Below are 20,734 nucleotides of genomic sequence, written 5' to 3' on the forward strand. Positions count from 1 at the left end.
TAGGAGAGTGCGGCTCTCAGCAAGGTGGAACTGTCGAGATGTGTTTCTGATGTGTAAAATACAATTTTCTCTTGGAATGTATCCTAATGTGAACTCATGTCCTGTTATTATCATCTTGCACTTTTTTTTTTATTTTTTAGTTATTATTTGGATGTTATTATTCGTCTTTGCCATAATTAAAAAACACACAGTATATTCATGTGAAAGTGGTGATTTTGAGATTTTGTTTTGCTCACATTTTTTCATTTATTTTTAACTGTTCTCTTTCCCAGTATTCCTGCACATATTGTGATATTTTTCTAGGGCTGTCAGTTTAACATGTTAAAATGCACATGACTTTTTCTAATTATTTTAGCTGTAACTCCTTTTAAACATTCAAACACAAAAATGTTTATTAAACCATCTTTGCACATTTACACATTCAAAAATATATTCCTAAAATGTTGTAGCTTACACTTTACTGTTTAGTTTTAGTAAATCCTATGCATGCATTTGAAGAAAGTCTGACTGATAAGCGACAAAAAAGAAAAGAAAAGGAAATATAGCCACAATTTACAATATATATATACACTCAGTTTTTACAGCATTTAGACATCAGCAAGGATTTGTTCTTATGTTTATCTCTCATCTCTTATTTCATCTTCACACACAGGCAGAATATTATTTCGCCGCTCATGAGATCATATTTGCATGTGTATGCAGAGGTAAGTTTGTATAAACAGTGGTGGTGTTTGTTTATCTTTAGTAGTATGAACACATTCCTAAAAATGTCAAGTGCAGTGATTGTCAAACAGTAACATTCACAGTTTTTCCTATAATGGTCTCACACAGAATAAAAAAAAAATTGCGTTCACATTTTGTCGGAATTGCCGTAATTCCTTTTTTGCTAATACTATTTTTGCTCAGATTCAGCTTAAAGCTGTTTGTCTTGCGACTCCACCCATAGTGCAGGTTATTGGCTAAAATAAAATAGCATTTCAGACAAATGTGTGCTGAGATTGCTACATCACTACCATTACTTGTAGTGTTTTTCTTGTTTATTCATGATGTAACAACAGTCAATAAAGCCAGAGCATTTTCCAGTTCAAAATTCTAAGGTTTTTCTGTTATTTCTTACAAACTTGTGATTGTGTGTTCAGCAAAGACGTAAATAGCTTTTAGTATTCAGGAAAACATAATTGGGGTAATTCTGACTCAATGTGAACGCAACAATGCAATGAATTATGCAAAGCAGCAATGCCCAGCTTTTCTTTTAAGAAAATGCATTACTTCAAAATGGTAAATAGTTTCAGTAGTTTTCCACCCTTGAAAATGCTAATGGATAATTGTTCACATTGGCATGAATTTAAGCCACATTCCTCAGTGTTGATTATCATATCCAGTGTAACCTACAGCAGGAATAGTAGCTAGTTCATAGTCTTGCTACAAACATACCTTGTACATTCAAATGCTGCGGATTTATTATTATATTTTTTATTTTTCCAAAATGATGCGCACTCCTTCATTAGCACTACAGTGCTTATCTTTGAGAGGAATTGATTAAAGATTTTAAATGCTCTGGGAAGAATGTAAACTCTTATTTCTGTCTCTTTGCAGTATTTGTCAAAGCCATTCCGGGCTTAACAATGCCATGAGGTAAATAATCACCAAGTTCAACTACATTTGAGAGAGTTGCTGGTTAAATTCCAAAGGTTTAGGTCTCCACAAAAGATCAATCATATTTAATGCCTTCATGTTTTTCCTCTTTCACTTTTATTACCATACATCTTCATGATGCGTCACTTGCTTCTCACTGTGGCTCTTCAATACCACAAGGTCTTGGAAAGTTCTAGTGTAGTTCCAGAGTCACACAGATAATATTAGAGCCCCTTTATCCACATCTGTTTGTGTGTTCAAATTAGTCGCTCTTCAGGTGGTACTTTCAGCATGCTATCCATCTCCAGGCGTGCACCAGCAATCTCCTGATGGCTTGGGGAATAAGTTCCTTCAGATTGCCGCTTCCTGCGTGCTGTCATCAACATAAAAATGAGTCCAATGGCCACCAAGAGGATACAGCCACATGCCAGTGGAACCGCTATTGCAAACCATGGTATATGTTCTCGCTGAGCCTGTTTCTGCAGAGTGAGATTCAAATTGTTATCGTGGCAAGTAAAAAAAAGAAAAGAAAAAAGTAACACTCAGCACTACTGTACTAGTTTGCATTCTCATTTCCACTCCTAAATTGTATGCTTATTATTTTACTCAGTGTTTACTTACTTTTGTTTTACAGAATTGGCCACTGAATCCTGCTGGACACAAACATTGAAACCGGTTCAGCTGATCCAGACATGATCCACCGTTTAGACATGGGCTAGATGCACACTCATCAATTTCTTTCTCACATCTGTGGAAATAAATATTTAAACAAACACATATGCATTTAGTCATCTATATTAATATACTTGTATATTCAATTTATTTCTAATGGTCAGTGATATAAGTGTTAATTCCACCTGTCTCCTGTGAATCCTGGGGGGCAGGTGCAGTTTGCCCCCCATTGAGTGTCATAACAAACGCCATCATTTTCACATTCAACATCCAGTTCACACTTTAAAGGAGGGAAGTTATACCTGATGCACAACAACACAAACAAATAAATGGATAAACCCCCAAAACATAAATATTACTGGTTCATTCAAACTCCAGTAACAATAATCTTATATTTTTTTCAGATTGAACCGGGTTTGCAGTTGTATTTCTGAAGACCACATTCTTACTCCTGTTCTTTGTTGAAAGGCATATGTATTGTAAGTTACCACTGAGTCAAGTCTAGGTGAGTGTGATCTGTAGGAACTCACTGACAACTTGTTCCGCTGTACTTAGGTGGACAGATACAGGTGAAGTCATTAACTCCATCCACACAGGTTCCCCCATTCTTACACTTCAATCCTTTACAGTCGTCTATGTTTTCTGAACATGTAGGTCCAGCATATCCTGGGTGACACAAGCAGTCAAACCCATTAAACTTGTCTTTGCACTTGCCATGAAGACAGGGTCCTGAGACACACTCATCTGTTTCTTTCTCGCAGGTGATCCCTTCCCAGCCTGATGGGCACTGGCAGCCGAATGTATTGAAGAGATCCATACAAGTACCACCACGTCTGCAGGGATGAGAGTGGCACACTGAAGCACCAAAGCAGCCTATACGCACACGCTCATCCTGTCGTCGCCAAAACCGTGATGTTTGGGGTGATTTGGCATTGTCTACAAATGGAAGGTAAACCTCACCCACTCTGACAGTGCCTAGACATCCTGTGTAGGTCTCTGCCAGTGCAACTTCACTTGACAGATCTTTAAGAAATCTTAAACTACCAGCTAGTTTCGGTGCACTGCTACCATCAATGATGCCATCCACCAAAATGAACCACTGCGATGCATCATGTTCTGGACTGGCCATGGCAACCAGCAGGTGATGCCAGTTTCCATCTGCAATCTGTCTCTGTCCAGAGAATATCACTGGTTCCACGCTGTTCTCAGTTTGGAGCTCCACATGAATGGCTGAATCCACAAGACCAATCAGTAGAATCTCTGCCCCTCTCCATGCACGAAGTAATACAGCATTTTCCTGTCTTGTACGGAGATCCATGGTCACGTTGGTCACCGGGTAAACTAGAGATCCCTTAGCACTGTAGTGTAAGGGTGTGTTGTCAAAAGTTGCATTAGTAATGCCTGTAAAAACAAAAAAAAATTTCGTATGATATCCATTTACTGTTTTTTACACACAATTATTTTTACTACCTGATTATCAACATTTACATATTATATTTCTGAATTAATTATTTTGCTAATAGGACCTTTAGGAAACTTAAATATGAACTGGATGTTTAATATAAGCATACACTCAAAACCGTCCAGCAGATCCACGCAGTGTCCACCATTTACGCATGGGTCACTGACACACCAAACCCGAGTTTCACATTTCTTTCCAGTGAAATCCCATGGACAGAAACAAGTAAAGTCATTCCATGTGACTGTGCACTCTCCACCATTTAAACAAGGCTCCACCTGCAAACCAGAAACACAGCTGTAGTGATCAATGTAAATGGATCTAATGGGATAAAAGCAATATTTATGTCCACATACCTTGCATATATCATCACTTATGCATCCAGGAAGCACGTTTTTTGCATCACTGGAGATAAATAGAGTTTCACTGAGGGTACTATTCCAGACTTCCACATCCAGATGCACATCGTCCAGTCTCAGATCCTGCAGGCATCCCTTAAAATGACCCCCCCAGTCAGCTGCACCCTCTTCATTTGGAAACCCACCAACATACACCAGATCTCCCTCCAGAACTTCCAAGTCAGGTAGAGAGCCAAGTCCGTAATGCAATCCACCATGCCTTAAGAACACCTGACCCTCCTGTATGTCTATCTGAAGCATGTGTTTCTCTCCATTACAGACAAACACTGGTGATGATAGGATGGGCGACCCCACCACAGAGGTCACCTTTACTTGGCCCATTTCCAGGTACATAGTAAAATAAGTATCATCCTCTGTCTGCTGACGCTCTGCCCTACGCAGCTGAAATAATAATCCACTTGATTTAAGAGATCGTAGGAAGAATGACACACTAAAGTTCCTGCCAATATCAGACAGCAGTACAAATGCAAGATAGCTAGTCGAGTTCTCATGACCGAATGTCCAAAAGGAGAAATCTGTGGAAGAAAGAGAAATAGAGAAAAAAAAGTCAAGCATGACAATGTTTTATTATTATATAAGTTCCCCTACAGCACAACTCCAGTCCTGGAGGGCTACTGTTCTCCAGAGTTCTTGTCCAACCCTCATCTTGATTAGTTTATTCAGGAATATGAGAAAAGTTAGAGCTAAACTTAAGCCTGATTAATATTTCTGCGTCGGATCTACGCCATAGGCTAAGCATCAGTTTTCATTTATAGTTCTGCGTCATTGTCTGCGTTGACATGCAGTACACATGCAAACCACTAGTCTGCAGTGTCCACGGGCATGTTGCTGGTGTAATCCGCAGTACCATGACAGAAGCTGAAGAACAAGCGGCTCATCGGAGAAACATTATAGCCATGACGGCGGCAAATAAACAATTATTTATATTTTATAATTTAATATAATTAAAAAATAATTATTTAAAACCACTAAAGGAGACAACAACGGAACAGGAGAAGATGGCATTCTTTCCATCTCCAGAAGGACTTGTACCACGGCAGATCAACATTGTTTTTCACAGACAACTACTATTGTATAATGCTATTTAGTATAATAAATGATAAGACACTTGTTCTTTCTTTGTTTAATATAAGAAGGTGTAACATTAAAATATATTAAAGTACACATAAGCACACACAAACTTAAGTACATACGGAGGGAAGGATTCTAGAAGACACAGCACTTGCAGTCCGCATAGAATTGACACGTTGTTCATTTTTTTGAGAGATGCATGTCAGGCTACGGCGTAGGCTATGGTTTAGGATGTGTGTCTATATGTAGGCTACGGTGTAGGTTCGACGCAGAAGTATAAATTAGCCTTTAGCAGGAAAAATGCCGTCCAGCACTAGAGTTTAATGGCGCAGCTCTAAACATTACCATGAGAAAAGTGTTTGAGTGTATGAGCATATGTGTATGCATACCTTGGCTGCAGTCATGACCATAGTGAGGTCTATAACAGTCACAGTGGTATCCCGTCCAGAGGTCGATGCAGTGCCCTTGTTGAGAGCAGGGATTTGGGTCTACCTCGCACCATTCAGTCTTTATGCAGCCCAACTCTACACTCACCTCTTTATCTCCAAGATCATGTGGCAGAACAGTATGGCCATCCACCAGTAGGTCCTCCATACAACCCAAAAATCCATGACCACTTAAGGTGAGCTTCATGTACTCCTCTGGTACTCCCCCTACATATAACTTTGTGAGGCTGTCACGTTGCAAGAAACTTTCTTGACCATCTGGTAGCTTGTGTTCAACTTTGCATGCTTGATTGTCACAGCCTGGACCTTTAACTTGGAGTACAAGTCTAATATCCTTATCCCATCCATCAATGTTCACCACTGCCTCATGCCAATCTCCATCACTTACAAGCCCTGGTAATTTTGCATCCAGTGACCCTCCCTCCTTTGATATTGCCTTTGCACGCAGTTCACCCCCAACAATCTCCAGAGAGAGGAAGAACTCAGCATTGCCACGAAAGAACAGCAGCATATCAGGCAGTGTGGTGCGGAAGCGTAGGCGGACCCCCAGGGGGTGTTCCTGTTCTTCTATGTCTCTCTTTCTGCGCTCGAGTGTTGGAACTTCAATAAGAAAGAACTTTGGTGAGGAAAAGGAGAATGTGGTTGGTGTTGAACATACGTCACCATAGAATCCAGGTGGACAAAGACAAGTATGTCTATGCTCTCCATTCAACCATGGCAAACAGGTGGCATCATTTTGGCATGGATGGTCAATGCAACCAAGCAGCTGCACAGTGCATTGGGGTCCCCCCCATGGCAAGAGACCTTCCTCAGCTTCTGCACAATGGCACTTATATTCATCCACTCCATCTTCACATACACCTCCATTCAGGCAGGGGGCACTCTCACACTCATCTATGTTAACCTCACATTCTACACCTGAGAAAGACATAACAAAGTTAACAATACAAACAAAAACACATGCAAACTCTTTCCCATATGCAAACACCAACCTGCAAAACCCTTCGGGCATACACATTTGTATCCATTTACCATGTCCTCACAGCTTCCTCCATTGTGACATGGCTCAGATACACACTCATTTATGTTCACTGAGCAGTTCTCACCTGGGGAGAACATACAAACAAAACAAATAAACAGCATGGCAATGCTCTTTTCAAGTAAAACATTGCATCAATATTTGAGTAACCTTGACATTCATCACATATTGGGCTACAACATAGTTAGGCTCAACTCAGGAACAAGTTTTTAAAATGAAAGCTGTTGTATTGTATGTATTGATGTATTGTTGTATGATCTGTTGTTTCATTATACTGTTTTTATGTTGCCAGTACCTGTGTATCCTGGTTGGCACTGACAGGTGTAACCTGCAGCTGTGGCATAGGTGAACTCCCAGTCTGTTTCCCAGTGTTCTGGTTTTGACTTCTCAAAACATTCACCATCATTTTCACAAGGAGTATCAGCACATTCATCTATATCAACCTCACAGTTATCCCCTTCAAAACCTATACACACACATCAAAATCATTTATGAATTTTTCCAAAGTTATATTAAAGACATGAGTGCAATATTTGGAAAAGGAGAGCTACCTGGCCAACAGGTACAATTGTAGTGGTTAATGCCCTCTAGACAAGTTGCTTCATGTTGGCAAGGATGTGATGCACACTCCAGAATATCCTCCTCACAGTGGTCTCCCATAAACCCAGTGCCTTCACATTCACACCTAAAACTGCATTCAAACACACACCAAATCAGACAGTGAGTACATGTATAGTCTTATGCATTTAAGGATCAGCATAAAATCAGGTCTGCATTGCAGATTTTTCTGTCCAATGACCAACTACTTAGACAGGGAGATATATTTTTAACAAAGTGAGTAAATGCTGAAACAGTTGGCAGTGCTGGACACGCCATCTGTATGACTAGGGCATTCCCTTAATTTCTTAGTTCCCTTACCTATCGATGAGGTCGTAGCAGATTCCTCCATTCTGACAGGGATCACTCTTACATTCATCGATATTGATTTCACAGTCAGAACCTTCAAATCCCTGCACACAGTCACAGGTGTACAGCCCCACTAGGTCATGACAGGTGGCTCCATTTTGGCAAGGATTTGACTCGCATTCATCGATCTCCATCTCACAGTTTACTCCTATAGAGATTTTGAACACAATACATGACTAATAATGATTTGGCAATTGTTGTCAGTGTGAATATCCTTGTAGATCTGCAGTACCCAATCCTGCTTCTGGAAGGATTAAACACATTTGAACCAGCCAGTCGAGGTCTTTAGGATTACTAGAAACTTTGAGGTAAGTATGTTGGAGCTATACTTTGCAGAACATTGGCTTGTCAGGAGTGGGATTGAGCACAAATTCTTTAGACTGTTAATACTACAGTTACAATATGGTGAAACACCCACACAGATTACCTGTATATCCCAGCAGACATTCACACAGGTACTGGTCTTTTCCATTAATACAAGTTCCATTGTTCCAACAAGGCTGTGATGCACACTCGTTTATGTCAATCTCACAGTTGTGTCCTTGGTATCCAGGTACACAGAAGCAGTGATACTTGTTGGTGCCATCCACACAGATTGCACCATTCTGACAAGGATGTGAATCACAATCATCCACATTCTCTTCACAGGTCTCACCACGAAAACCTTGTGAACAGGTGCATTCAAATCCATCCACTACCCGTCGACAAGTGCCATTGTTGAGGCAGGGTTCATCAATACAGTCTGTAATGTGATGACTGCAGTCCTCTCCTCCGAAACCAGGTGGGCACAGACATTTGTAGCCATTCAGCTCATCTACACACTCAGAGAGGGCACCTACACATGGTCCACTTTCACACTCATTGAAGTCCTCTGGACAAGTGTAGTGGTCCATGCCAAGTTCTGTCTCACACCCTTCGCATTCAGCCAACACACAAGCATTGTACAGCTCATCACAGTCCTTTCCAGTGAACCGCACACCTTCCCGTGAACATAAACATACATAGTTGTCCATTGTATCCACACATGTCGCCCCATTTTGACAGGGTGAAGATGCACACATGTCAGATGAACCGGAACAGAATATACCTGGAGAAAGAGAGATGAATAACCCTTAGTGATGCATTACTCCAAGGGTGCCCAATCCTGTTCTTGAAGATCTACCTACTCGCAGAGTTCAGTTCCAACACTGCACCTACAACTGTCTTGAGTTCTCAAGTGTTCCTGAAGATCTTAATCAGCTGATTCAGGGTTGGGTTTAAACTTTGCAGGAAAGTTGATCTCAAGGACCAGGATTGGGTACATCTGAGTTAACCCAATGTGAATACCAGTTGTCATTTTTCATCTTATTATTTGTGGTGCTTGCTCAAGTGTTTAATCTTTGATCATACTTGTGCTTAAGAATCGGAACAAGCCCCTAAACCCAAATATTAAACATCCTACACAATTTGTCCTACAGACAAGAAAGATACTGTACCTAAAATTGTGTGCTTGTTGAGAAGTGTCCCACTATTTTTTAGGCACACAGAAACATGATAGTTGCCTATTTGCCTTTGCAATAAAACAGAAAATTAAAACATATCTAGGGACCACAATGTCATAGAAACTTGAAGCCGGGTTTCTTTGTTTTGGCCAGTAAGCAACTGTCTAGCAGACAATTTGCAAAGTACAGCAACCCAGCAACCACATTGTATCACTCATACATACTGATTGTGAGTTCTGTACTTCTTTTTTTAAAGATTTTTAAATGTAAAGATTCTGTTGTACTACTATGATAGCATAATAGAAAACAGACATGTACCATCTAAGACATAGGTAAGAATGACATCAGTTAATAACAAGCTGTTGATCCCAAACCTTAATCCTGGGTAAGACTGGCTGAGCCTGAGGAATAAAGAGAGAGAATCTCCACAATGTCAGCATTACCAAGTCCATCTGTGAGGTTGATTATTTGTGAGGTTCAGCATTTTTTACATTTCTCAGTCCTAACAAGTCTTTAAAAATCTACTTCAGACCTTGAACTAAAAGATCAAATTTGAGAGATCCCCTGTAAGTTGTGACCTTATCTGTTTGCAAGTCAGATATTTTGTTTGTGATTGAGTGCGGTACGGCGCATTCATGGGGATTTTCTTGTACAAATCGGCCAATCGCATGAGAGCTCTTTGAGTCATTTCAAATTCCTGTTATCTGCATGACCTCGACCCTCAACCCCCACCACTCGTCCAACTTGGATCCATTAATGTGGCCCACCCATCCTTAACCCTTGTGGGGCCCCTCATTCCCCTAAACTCCACTCCCCCACCTTTTCTAAACCACTTTGCTGCCCTGGCCCCATCAATGTGGCTTTGATCAGACCTTCATCCCAAATATTCATTCAAGCGGAAGATATTAATGAATGGGCAGAAGGAATGAGGTGCTGTGTGTGTGTGTGTGTGTATCTGTCTGTGTGTGCATGTTGAGCATTGAGAGTTTAGCAGGGCAGTGTAGCAGGAATGGAGCAGTGTTTTTTGTGGAAATAAGGTGAAGCACTGAAGGAGGTTATATAGTATGTGTGTGTTTCAGCTTTTACTATGATTGTTGGAACCAAATGTCCCCAAAATGGTACAACTTGATTCTTAAACTTTTTTTTTTGTTTCATTGAAGGTCACATCAGAACTGGAAACGTTTCACCATGCTATCAATATTGATTATATTATTTCTCCATTGTCCCAGACATTGGCACAGGCCAAAATAGCCCCCAGAAAATATCTTGAAAAATATCCATTATTCAATTTTTTTAACTGGTTGCATGGCTGTAATCAGTAGCTGCTAATGTGTTTTGGTACAGTTTGTTGCAGTTTCCTGATATAGTCTTATTTCCTGAACTTTACAAATCAATATTTGTTTGTGTTTTCATTTTTCATTTTTTTTATTTGTAGCTGTCCCCCCACACTTTTTTTTTTGCGCTAGAGGAAACAAGTCCAAAAGTCTGATAACACTAGTGAAAATTAATCAATATATATATATATATATATATATATATATATATATATATATATATATATATATATATACACACATATATTTATTTATACTATTTATTTATACTAAATCATTATTTCTTTCCAGGTTTAAATTATATTTCGAATTTAGGATTTTCAGTTACAGACTTTTGGACCTAATGTGTTTGCCCAGACACTTTAATCAGCATGGACGTGTTACTTTTAGAACAGAAACATCTTATCGGTCTCAGAACACACAGACTGTTCTTACACAACACAACTGAAAGCTTACACACTGATCTTAGTGTGAAATCACTCACATTGATCTAAGAATGGACATGTGGCTTACACAAAGATCTTAAAGTGAACAAAACAAACATGCAGAGAAGTGGAACTTAAGAGTAATTGCTTCTTCCCTCCCATATAGACATTTCTGCAGTTCATGCAAGAAAGTGGGCCAAAACCTCAAAATTCGTTTTGATTTTAAATACTTTGATTTTAGTACATGTCTATAAACTGTGTAGGATGCAGATACGTCTGACACCCTGACTAGCATTGATTCCCCTCCCCCGGCCTGGGAAAACAAGCTCCACACAGACTGACCCAGCAAGTGACCACTGCAGTGGGTCTCAGTTTCTATAGTTACTTCTAAGCTAATTTTGCCCTGAGACGAAGAGATGCTGACCTCTGTGACCCCAGATCCACCTATTCTCTATCCTCCTTTCCATTTATTTTCTGTCGTTCTTACTGTCTTGGATCTCTTTAACCCTCCTGTCATTTCCTGTCAGTATAGTCTGATAAGTAAAGAAGATTTACCAGCTCACTCTGTCATAGACATGATCGGTCACTGATCTAGATGACACATAATGATGTCAATCACAATCATCCAGTCGGCACACATAAACAAAGTGACTTCTTTAGTTTCCTTTTTTACTTTATCTCTCTCAAATTCTCTCCTTCCTGAAACTGAAGGACACTGATTATCTGCTTTCTGCTCTGCCCTCTGTTAACCTGTAAATTGTGCGGCTCGTTAACAGAAAATTAAAGTGGATTAAACTGTCTGTACCTCATTTAGCTTATGTACGCTCACACAAACGTGTGCTTAAACACTGACTTTCAGAGTATTTCTGGACGCCTTGAATATCATCACCATTCAGTTTAGAATGAATGTTTTGCTCTTTCCATCTTTTACAGCCAGTGAATAGACTATTTAAAGTCTATTAGATGTGCGTACCATCAGAGAGAGCAAGTAGGCCAGTGTCTTCACGTACTGAGCTGACCGTAATCCTCTCAGACTGGTGTGTGTAAAACAGGACAGCTTTAGGTTAGTCTACACTACTAAGCCAGCATTTGTTACCTTAGGATACAGTCCTCTGCCACTTTGTTTTAAAAGAGATTACAGAGAGTGGCCATTTTACATTAGCATAACCACGTGTTAGATGATAACTGTTAATAGACACTATATTGAGGTGGCCAAAATTATTAGAACACTAATAGAAGTCAGCTATTTCTATCTTTTGCTATAGCCTGTAATATCAGTTTACATATCCAAACATAAATTTTGCCATTAATTGTAATAATCCAGGGAGATTTTTGTTTGAACAAGGAGTCTGACAGCAGCCAGTGCTCCACAGAGATCTGACCCAAACTGATTATCCAGTCTGTCTAATAATCACATGAAGAAACAGAACAAACTTAAACAGATCCAGAAGAACTGTGGCAACATCTCCAAGATGCTTCAAGACACCTACCTGCAAAACTACAGTACTGTTGAAAGCTTTAGGTACTTGTGTATAAATGTTGTAAAATGAGGATGCTGTCAAAATAATGTCATAAATAGATTTTCTTTATTATATAACTTCTATTAAGTAAATTAAATTAACATTTGGTGTGACCATCCTTTGCTTTTAAAGCAGCTTTTGCCATAGGTGCACTTGTGCATTGTTTCATTGTTTTAGGGTGGCTATGCTACGCTTTAGGGTGGCTTTGCAGGTAGGTTTCTTAAAGCATCTTGGGGACCTTGCCAGTTTTTCTGGATTTCATCCTTCTCAGTTTGTTCTGTTTCTTCATGTAATTGCATATATATATATATATATATATATATATATATATATAATATGTGTGTGTGTGTGTGTGTATATGTGACCCTGGACCACAAAACCGGCCTTAAGTCGCTGGGGTATATTTTTTAGCTATAGCCAAAAAAAAAAAAACATAGTATGGGACAAATTATCAAAAAAAAAAAAAAGTATTCCAAAAATCTTTAGGAAATTAAGTGTGTGCTCTTGTTTTTGTGACATATCAGGACACCACTCTCTATAATGACATGGGTATGACACAGGTATTACAAGGAGATGGTGACTTATGAGGACATAACCCATGTCCCCATTTTTCAAAACGCTTATAAACCATACAGAATGAGTTTTTTTGAGAAAGTAAAAATGCAAAAAGTTTCCTGTGAGGGTTAGGGTTTGGTGTAGGGTCTATGGGATGTCCCCAATTTTCACAAAAACAAACGTGAGTGTGTGTGTGTGTCTGTGTGTGTTTGTGTATATGTGACCCTGGACCACAAAACCGGTCTTAAGTCGCTGGGGTATATTTTTTAGCTATAGCCAAAAAAAAAAAAAAACATTGTTTGGGACAAAATTAGCAAAAAAAAAATTTTTTTCAAAAAATCTTTAGGAAATTAAGTAAAGACCATGTTTCATGAAGATATTTTGTACAATTCCTCTCATAAATATATCAAAACTTAATTTTTGATAATATGCATTGATAAGAATTCATTTGGACTACTTCAAAGACGATTTTCTCAGTGTTTTGAATTTTTTGCACTTTCAGATTCCATATTTTCAAATAGTTGTATCTCGGCCAAATATTGTCCAACCTGTACACCAATAAAAAACTTATTTATTCAGCTTTCAGAAGAGGAATAAGACTCAATTTCAATAAATTGACTCTTAAGAATCTTTGTGGTCCAGGGTCTCACACACACACACACACACACACACACACACAAATAAATATTATTGAATTTTAAAAAAATATAACAATTAAAGACAATATATTTTAAAGAAACATTTCTTGAGCAGCAAATCATTATAATAGAATGATTTCTGATGGATCATCACCATGAAGATTAAATATATTAAAATATAAATCAGTTATTTTAAGGTGTAATAATATTACACAATATTACTCTCTGTGTAATATGTAATATCCACTACATTGCTGCTACTACGTTTATCAGACTGCCAACAATAGCAGCTTGTCATCTTTTCATCTGGTCATGTCCCATTCTTACACATATTCTTAACTGTGATCTTGCTGGAATGTGGATAGCAGCCAAATGTGACACATATAGGCTCCAGGTGGAGACAGGCTGTAGTGGGTCTGATTACCCAGACTTTAACACTGAGGTTTCACAGAGATCTGAGTCTCTGGCATCCCATTCTCCTGACATCTGTCTTGAGCACTGTATCTTTCTCCATGTGTGTCACTGTTTAATGGTTATCTGTGCAAGAGCACTGGAAGAATGTTAGCCATGCAGGTTCTGTTCTAAGAGCTAGAGCACTGATACTGGCTGTCAATCAAGCGAAACTCCTCCCCTTTAGTTTACATCACTGTCAATCATCCCAGCTTGTGTCTAACTTCCTGCTGTGAGGGGGTGTGACAGGTTAATTTTACAATTTAAAGGGGTTACAGAATGTTTAAGAGGGGTCAGTTGGGGAAACACATCTTTATGTGTGTTCAAAATTTGCAAAATGTATATAATATAGCGTGTACATCATAAATTAATCTACCAAACCGACTTTTTTGTCTTGTCACAAATCGGTACGGTACACTTATAGTAAGTGATTATTTTTGGACTATTGCAGCCTGTTCGGGTCGCCACCGCTGCAGAGTAACACATACCTGCGTGAATCGCCATAGACATAAACTTGGAGAAGTAGCTAGGGTTAGAATGTTCATCCGCGGGATGCGTGCAGTTCTATTTATTAACCTCTAGAGTGCCAACACTTCCATAGTGTTGCTTTAAGTAAAAATAAATTAGCAACAATAACACACAATAGTGATAATTTCAGTATAAATTATATTATAAATACTATTATAGCTTTGTGAATATATATATTTTTAATTAGTTTTTGTTTTTATATTTTGCGTATTTTTATATTTTATATTATATTAATAATGTTTATTTCAGTTTGTTTATATACTGTATAATTTACCCCTGTGTGTCTGTATTGTTTTATTTCAATTAATGTATATTTTATATGGAAGCCCATTTCCTCTATATTATAATAATAATAATAAAAATCTGGATCTCACACAATACACACTTTTTTCCCTCACAATTCTGAGTTTATATTTCATATAAAATTATATCTTATATAATGACGTTTTCAGAAGAAAAAAACAACAACAACAACTCCAAATTCAATGAAAAAAGGTCAGAATTAGTTAATTTAGAATTCAAATCTATTTTTTTCTCTCAAGTCTTTGAGTTTTTGATTTTTTCCGACTAAATTTTGAGAAATAAACTCTAAATTGTGAGGAAAAAAGTCTTAATTGTGATGTAAAATTATTATTATTATTTTTTCTGGTTGTATTGTAGTTTCATTTACTCAACAATAATAACCGTGTAACACACTGTATGGATCTTGTAGTTAAGAGCCCTAGACTGTCTCTACAATGGATGTGAAATTTGTCACAGGATTAATGGCCCAGTCAGATCTGTATGAGATTACACTCACTTAATATGCATCTGTCCAGAGATATGGAGTAGAGGAGTGGACAGGTTACAGAGAGAGTGAGAGTGAGTGGGACGTGTGTGTGATGTGTGACAGGACACTGTGATAACCTGTGTTCTGTTTATTTTCACAGACGCAGGAGAGCCATTTCAAGTGTTTGTCTGTCTGTATGCATGCTTAATTCTTCCATGTGAACCTAAAAATAAGAGTTCTGAGATTAAGAATTGAACTTTTCAGACTAAATATAAGTCATGTTTTGACTCGTAGTGAATATAAGATATTAATAGCTGTTGTTAGTACCAACATGAACTCCGACTTAGCAAATCTTTGACATTAGCTTTAGACTCAGACTCTAATTAGCTTTATTCCCCAGTGCTCCTAGACCTAAGGCACGAAGTTTTAACCTTTAAGACTTTATAGGTGATGCTTTTAAGTATTTTTATATAGTATAAAGCTGTCCAAACCTACCTGGCCATATGTGAAGAAGTAATTGCCCCCTAAATCTAATAAATGGTTGTGCCACCCTTTTCTGGAACATCTGCAATCAAGCGTTTGTGATAACTGGCAATGAGTCTTTCACATTGCTGTGGAGGAATTTTGGCCCACTCTTCTTTGCAGAATTGTTTTAATTTAGCCACATTGGAGGGTTTTGGAGCATGAATGGACTGTTTAAGGTCATGCCACAGCATCTCAATTTGAAAAAAGTCCAGACTTTGACTTAGCCTCTCTGAAACCTTGATTTTGTTGTTCTTCAGCCATTCAGAGGTGGACTTGCTGGTGTGTTTGGGATCATTGTCCTGCTGCATAACCCGAGTGTGCTTGAATTCACAAACTGAACTGAAAGGACATTCTCCTTCAGGATTTTCTGATAGAGTGCAGAATTCATGGTTCCATCAATTATGATAAATTGTCCACGTCCTGAAGCAGCCCCAGACCATCACAATACCACCACTATGTTTGACTGTTGCTATGATGTTCTTTTTATGAAATCCTGTGTTGTTTTTTTCGCTAGATGTAATGGGTCACACACCTTCCAAAAAGTTTAACTTTTGTCGCATCAGTCCACAGAATAATTGCCCAAAAGTCTTGGGGATAATCAAGATTTTTTGGCAAACGTGAGACGAGCCTTTGTGTTCTTTTTGGTCAGCAGTGGCTTTTGCCATGGAACTCTCCCATGGATGCTGTTTTTGCCCGGTCTCTTTCTTATTATTGAATCATGAACACTGACCTGAGGCAAGTAAGGCCTGCAGCTCTTGAGATGTGGTTCTGGGTTCTTTTATGATCTCATAGATGAGTCGCCATTGTGCTCTTGGAGTAATTTTGGTTGGCCTGCCACTGATCCAAGTTTTCTCCATTTGTGGATAATGGCTCTGACCGTGGTTTGCTGCAGTCCCAAAGTCTTAGAAATGGCTTTATAACCCTTTCCAGACTGATACAGGTCAACTATTTTTTTTCTAATCTGTTCTTGAATTTCTTTAGATTGTTGCATGATGTGGTTCTCTTTAAGCATGCTTCACTTTGTCAGAAAGGTTCTATTTAAGCGATCTGGTCTGGCAGTAATCAGGCCTGGGTGTGGCTAGTTTAATTTAACTCGACTTTCTAAACGAATGTGTGAATTCTTTCATGATTTAATTGGAGGGGACAATTCATTTTTCATATAGGGCCAGGTAGGTTTGGAAAGCTTTTTTTCCCTTAATAAATTAAGTCATCATTTAAAAACTGCATTTTGTATTTACTTGGGATTATCTTTGTGTAACCAAAAAATTGGTCTGATGAAGTGTGACAAATATGCAAATATACACACACACACACACACACACACACACACACACACACACACACACACACACACACACATTTAGTTATTTCGCAGTTGCTTTTATCTAAAGCATCTTGGATAAAACAAATTAGGACAATGGAAGCAATCAAAATCAGCAAAAGAGCAATGGTATGCAAGTGCCATAACAAGTCTCAGTTAGCTGAACAAAGTACACATAACAAGTTTTTTTATCATATAATAAGTAAAAAGAAAACAGATAGAATAGAAATAGAGCAAGCTATTGTTAGAGGCCATTTTTGCTTTAGTTAATTGCATAATAAATAAGAAGAAAACAAATATAGAGAAGTTAGTGTTTGTTTTCTATTTATAAAAAAAAAGAAGTTAGTAAATGAATAGTGTGCAAGTCTAAACGGGAAAATATATATTTTTTTAGATAGAATTTGAAACTTGACTGTGAGACTGCGGTGGACTGTGTCGTGTGAATTTATTCTTCCCTCACTGTGTTCTTGTTGGGATTAGAGTTGGGGGCAGGGTCCATTGTAGACATTTTCATTGAAAAAGTCATGTGAATTCCAGGATCCCCCCTCGTTTCCTAAGCGCCTGATGTCACATTTGCATGCGTGATTTGACATGAACTATCAGCTCAGTCAGAACACCAGACCAGTTTCACCCACTGTTCCTCTTGTTCAGTTTCCCCATTGACTCCCATTATTCAATTCAAATACACTACAGATGCATTGTTTGTAAATCCCATTCCACACTTGAGACCTGGATGGCTAGATATTTAACGATATTAGCATGCTGTTTGTTTCTGCATTTCATTTAACTGAATGTTTATCCCCGTAAAACTTAATAATATTTATCTCAAAATTGATTTTAATATGTGTTGTGTAAAAAATAGAAAAGTTTGCACTTACATGATCAGAATGCTAACAGACAATTATATGTACTGTTTATTTCTATATATCTATCTATCTATCTATCTTCAGAGAGGCTTCTGTTAATATTTTAGAATCAAAACTCTAGATTTGTCACTCTCCACTGAAATATTCCCTGGATATGATCATCATAGAGTTAAATGCTCAGAGACAGCTTGGCTGTGCAGTCAGATGAAAGAGCGTTAAGCCTACAGGACGCAAAAGCAAACAGAGCTCGTTAAAAGTGCTTAACACAGATCCCACCCGCACACAACGTCAAAATGACTCAGCCCTGGTGTCATGGCAACAGGACACAATGGAACCCACCCCCCAAAGTTTTTCAGTTTTTTCCAGACAGCGTTCTGAGAGCGAGGCAGAATCGGACTGGGTGGATGGAAGGAGGGACAATAGATGAGTAACCTCCCCCATATACTCCCGTCTGTAGCATGCACCATTTATATCCACATTAGACAGGAGGAGGGATGCAAGTAACACTCCAGTGCACATCTTTGGGAGGGCCAGATAACCGAAAATGACCACAACACAACACTAATGCTAAAAAAAGAGTGCCAGGAATTTGTGTCAGCATAAAAGAGATCAAGCATAAAACAAAAGTAAACCAGAAGACGTGAGACTTTTTAGATTATTGAAATATTCTTAGCTCTTAGAAAATATGGTTCTTTTAAGAACTTTTAACTGAAAGGATCTTTAAGGAATCAGAAACTGGTTCTTCTATGGCATCGCTGTGAAAATCCCCTTTCGGAACCTTCATTTTTAAGAGTGTAGAACTATCTTGGTTCCTCAAACAACCTTTCAGTAAAGAGTTTAAAAAAATGCATTTTTCTTTTTATGCTAATTGGGAAGAACATTTAATTAATGTAAAGAACCTTTTTGTGGAATGGAAATGTTCCATTGATCTTCATGGAACAATAGATACCAAAAACCTTAATTTTTAAGAAATAAAAATATTTTATCTTGTAAACGGTAACAAAGTGTTCTTCTTTCAAATCATAAACATATAAATTTTTTACTAGAACACTAGAGTGTTGGGTGGTTACTAGGGAGTTCTGAGAGGTTGCTAGGTGGCTGCTTACTGGTACAAGTCAAAAGAGCCCATCACTCCTTTTATATCACATTCTGGTCTCTAGATAAAGTATTATTATAGAACAATTATTAATAACATTTTTGTTTATATAGTGTGGATAAAAGCACGCGCATTTGCCTTGATTTACCTTATTGCAAAAATTTGACAAAAAAAGAGGTAATAGAGCCACACACAACATTCAGCCTGTTGCTCTTGACTCTAGCATATACGTATGTATACGATAAAACTCGGCCTGTCTCAGAATTAAACACTTCTAAAGGACCAAATATCAGCAAGACATTATATTCTATTTCTATTCTCAACAGCTTTTAATGATCAATGTCCCATACACAGAGAATTTTTTTTAGCATGTAATAATTTTTTTTTTAACCACGTGTTGTTCAGGATTGCCATATAAAATATGTATTTATGAAAATGTATGTTTATAAAATATTATATCTTCTTTTCCCCCTGTGATTTATTTCTGTATGGTATTGAGAAAGAGAGAAAACTCACCCCATTTGAACATCATCATGGTCAGTAAAACTGTCCCGGGGCATTTCAGATGCACTTTCCTTATCTCCATGGTGATGTGAAACAATCCAAGCAAACCAAACTAGAAGTCCTTTAAGCCTAATGCCTATTTGAATCCTTCATAGTGGAGCAACCTTCAAATTAAACCCTCTTGGGGAACATGAAACATCCCTGTATGATCTCGAAGTCTGCTCTGTTGAAATTCTGCTCAGTCTTTTAATTCCTATAAGCATCAGGTCGTGTAGTTCTTATAAAGTTCCTCTGTCCAGCATCGGAGTGGTCATGCTGAGAGCAGTGGCTCATTGTACAAGCAGTAATGAGACTAACTCTCTCATCCAATCCTGCTGCGGTTTACCACACTAATCACCCAGAGATGGGAGGGGAGTCGAGGGAAACCAGAAGTGGACTTCAGCACCAGGATTCCTCTGTGTGTGTGTGTGTGTGTGATACACATAGGAACAAAACTGTCTCTAGAACATTAGTAAATCAGACAAAACATCCAGGGATGTCCTCAAGGATAAAAATCTTTGTTCTTCTTTTTTTCTTTTCTTTTTTTTCCCGCCATAATAACAAGGAAAACAGCTTAATGTAATGACAGAAAGATGCATAAAAGGTTTCTGTGAGGGTTAGCATATGGACAATATGATTTCATAATATAAAAAGTATAAAAGTCAATTACCGGTATATAAAAGCAAATGCTTGTATTTGTGGGCAAACTCAAAACCAACAAAACATAATCACATTAATATATATATATATTATTTATATTTTTATTATTTATATTTTTGTGTGTGTGGTTAGAAAACTATTATATCTTTTGCATTTTTTCATGCTATATTCATTTATAAATGTCATTCATTGTACAAAAATCCTTAGGTTGTAAAAAAAAAAAAGAAAGTTTTTCTACTGAACTTTTTTTACATTTAATTCAAAGTTTTATTTGCTGTTTTTTTATTTTTTATTAATTGTGTAATGTATAATCAGT

General features: G+C 37.9%; 1 protein-coding gene across 1 annotated transcript; it reads right to left on the reverse strand.

The window, feature by feature from the left end:
• Positions 1-1,543: 1,543 nt before the first annotated feature.
• On the reverse strand, positions 1,544-20,055 carry LOC132116994 (protein crumbs homolog 2-like). The gene is made up of 13 exons (XM_059525954.1): positions 19,732-20,055; positions 8,135-8,794; positions 7,660-7,855; positions 7,293-7,432; positions 7,037-7,207; positions 6,695-6,808; positions 5,646-6,620; positions 4,123-4,700; positions 3,879-4,044; positions 2,838-3,708; positions 2,493-2,609; positions 2,257-2,383; positions 1,544-2,114 (listed from the first exon to the last, which is right to left on the reverse strand). The coding sequence occupies exons 1-13, from the start codon at positions 19,799-19,801 to the stop codon at positions 1,893-1,895; spliced, it is 4,407 nt and encodes a 1,468-aa protein (XP_059381937.1). The 5' UTR covers positions 19,802-20,055; the 3' UTR covers positions 1,544-1,892.
• Positions 20,056-20,734: the final 679 nt, after the last annotated feature.

This window comes from Carassius carassius, chromosome 36 (assembly GCF_963082965.1).
Source record: "Carassius carassius chromosome 36, fCarCar2.1, whole genome shotgun sequence".
In the NCBI taxonomy this organism is placed as follows: Eukaryota; Metazoa; Chordata; class Actinopteri; order Cypriniformes; family Cyprinidae; genus Carassius; species Carassius carassius.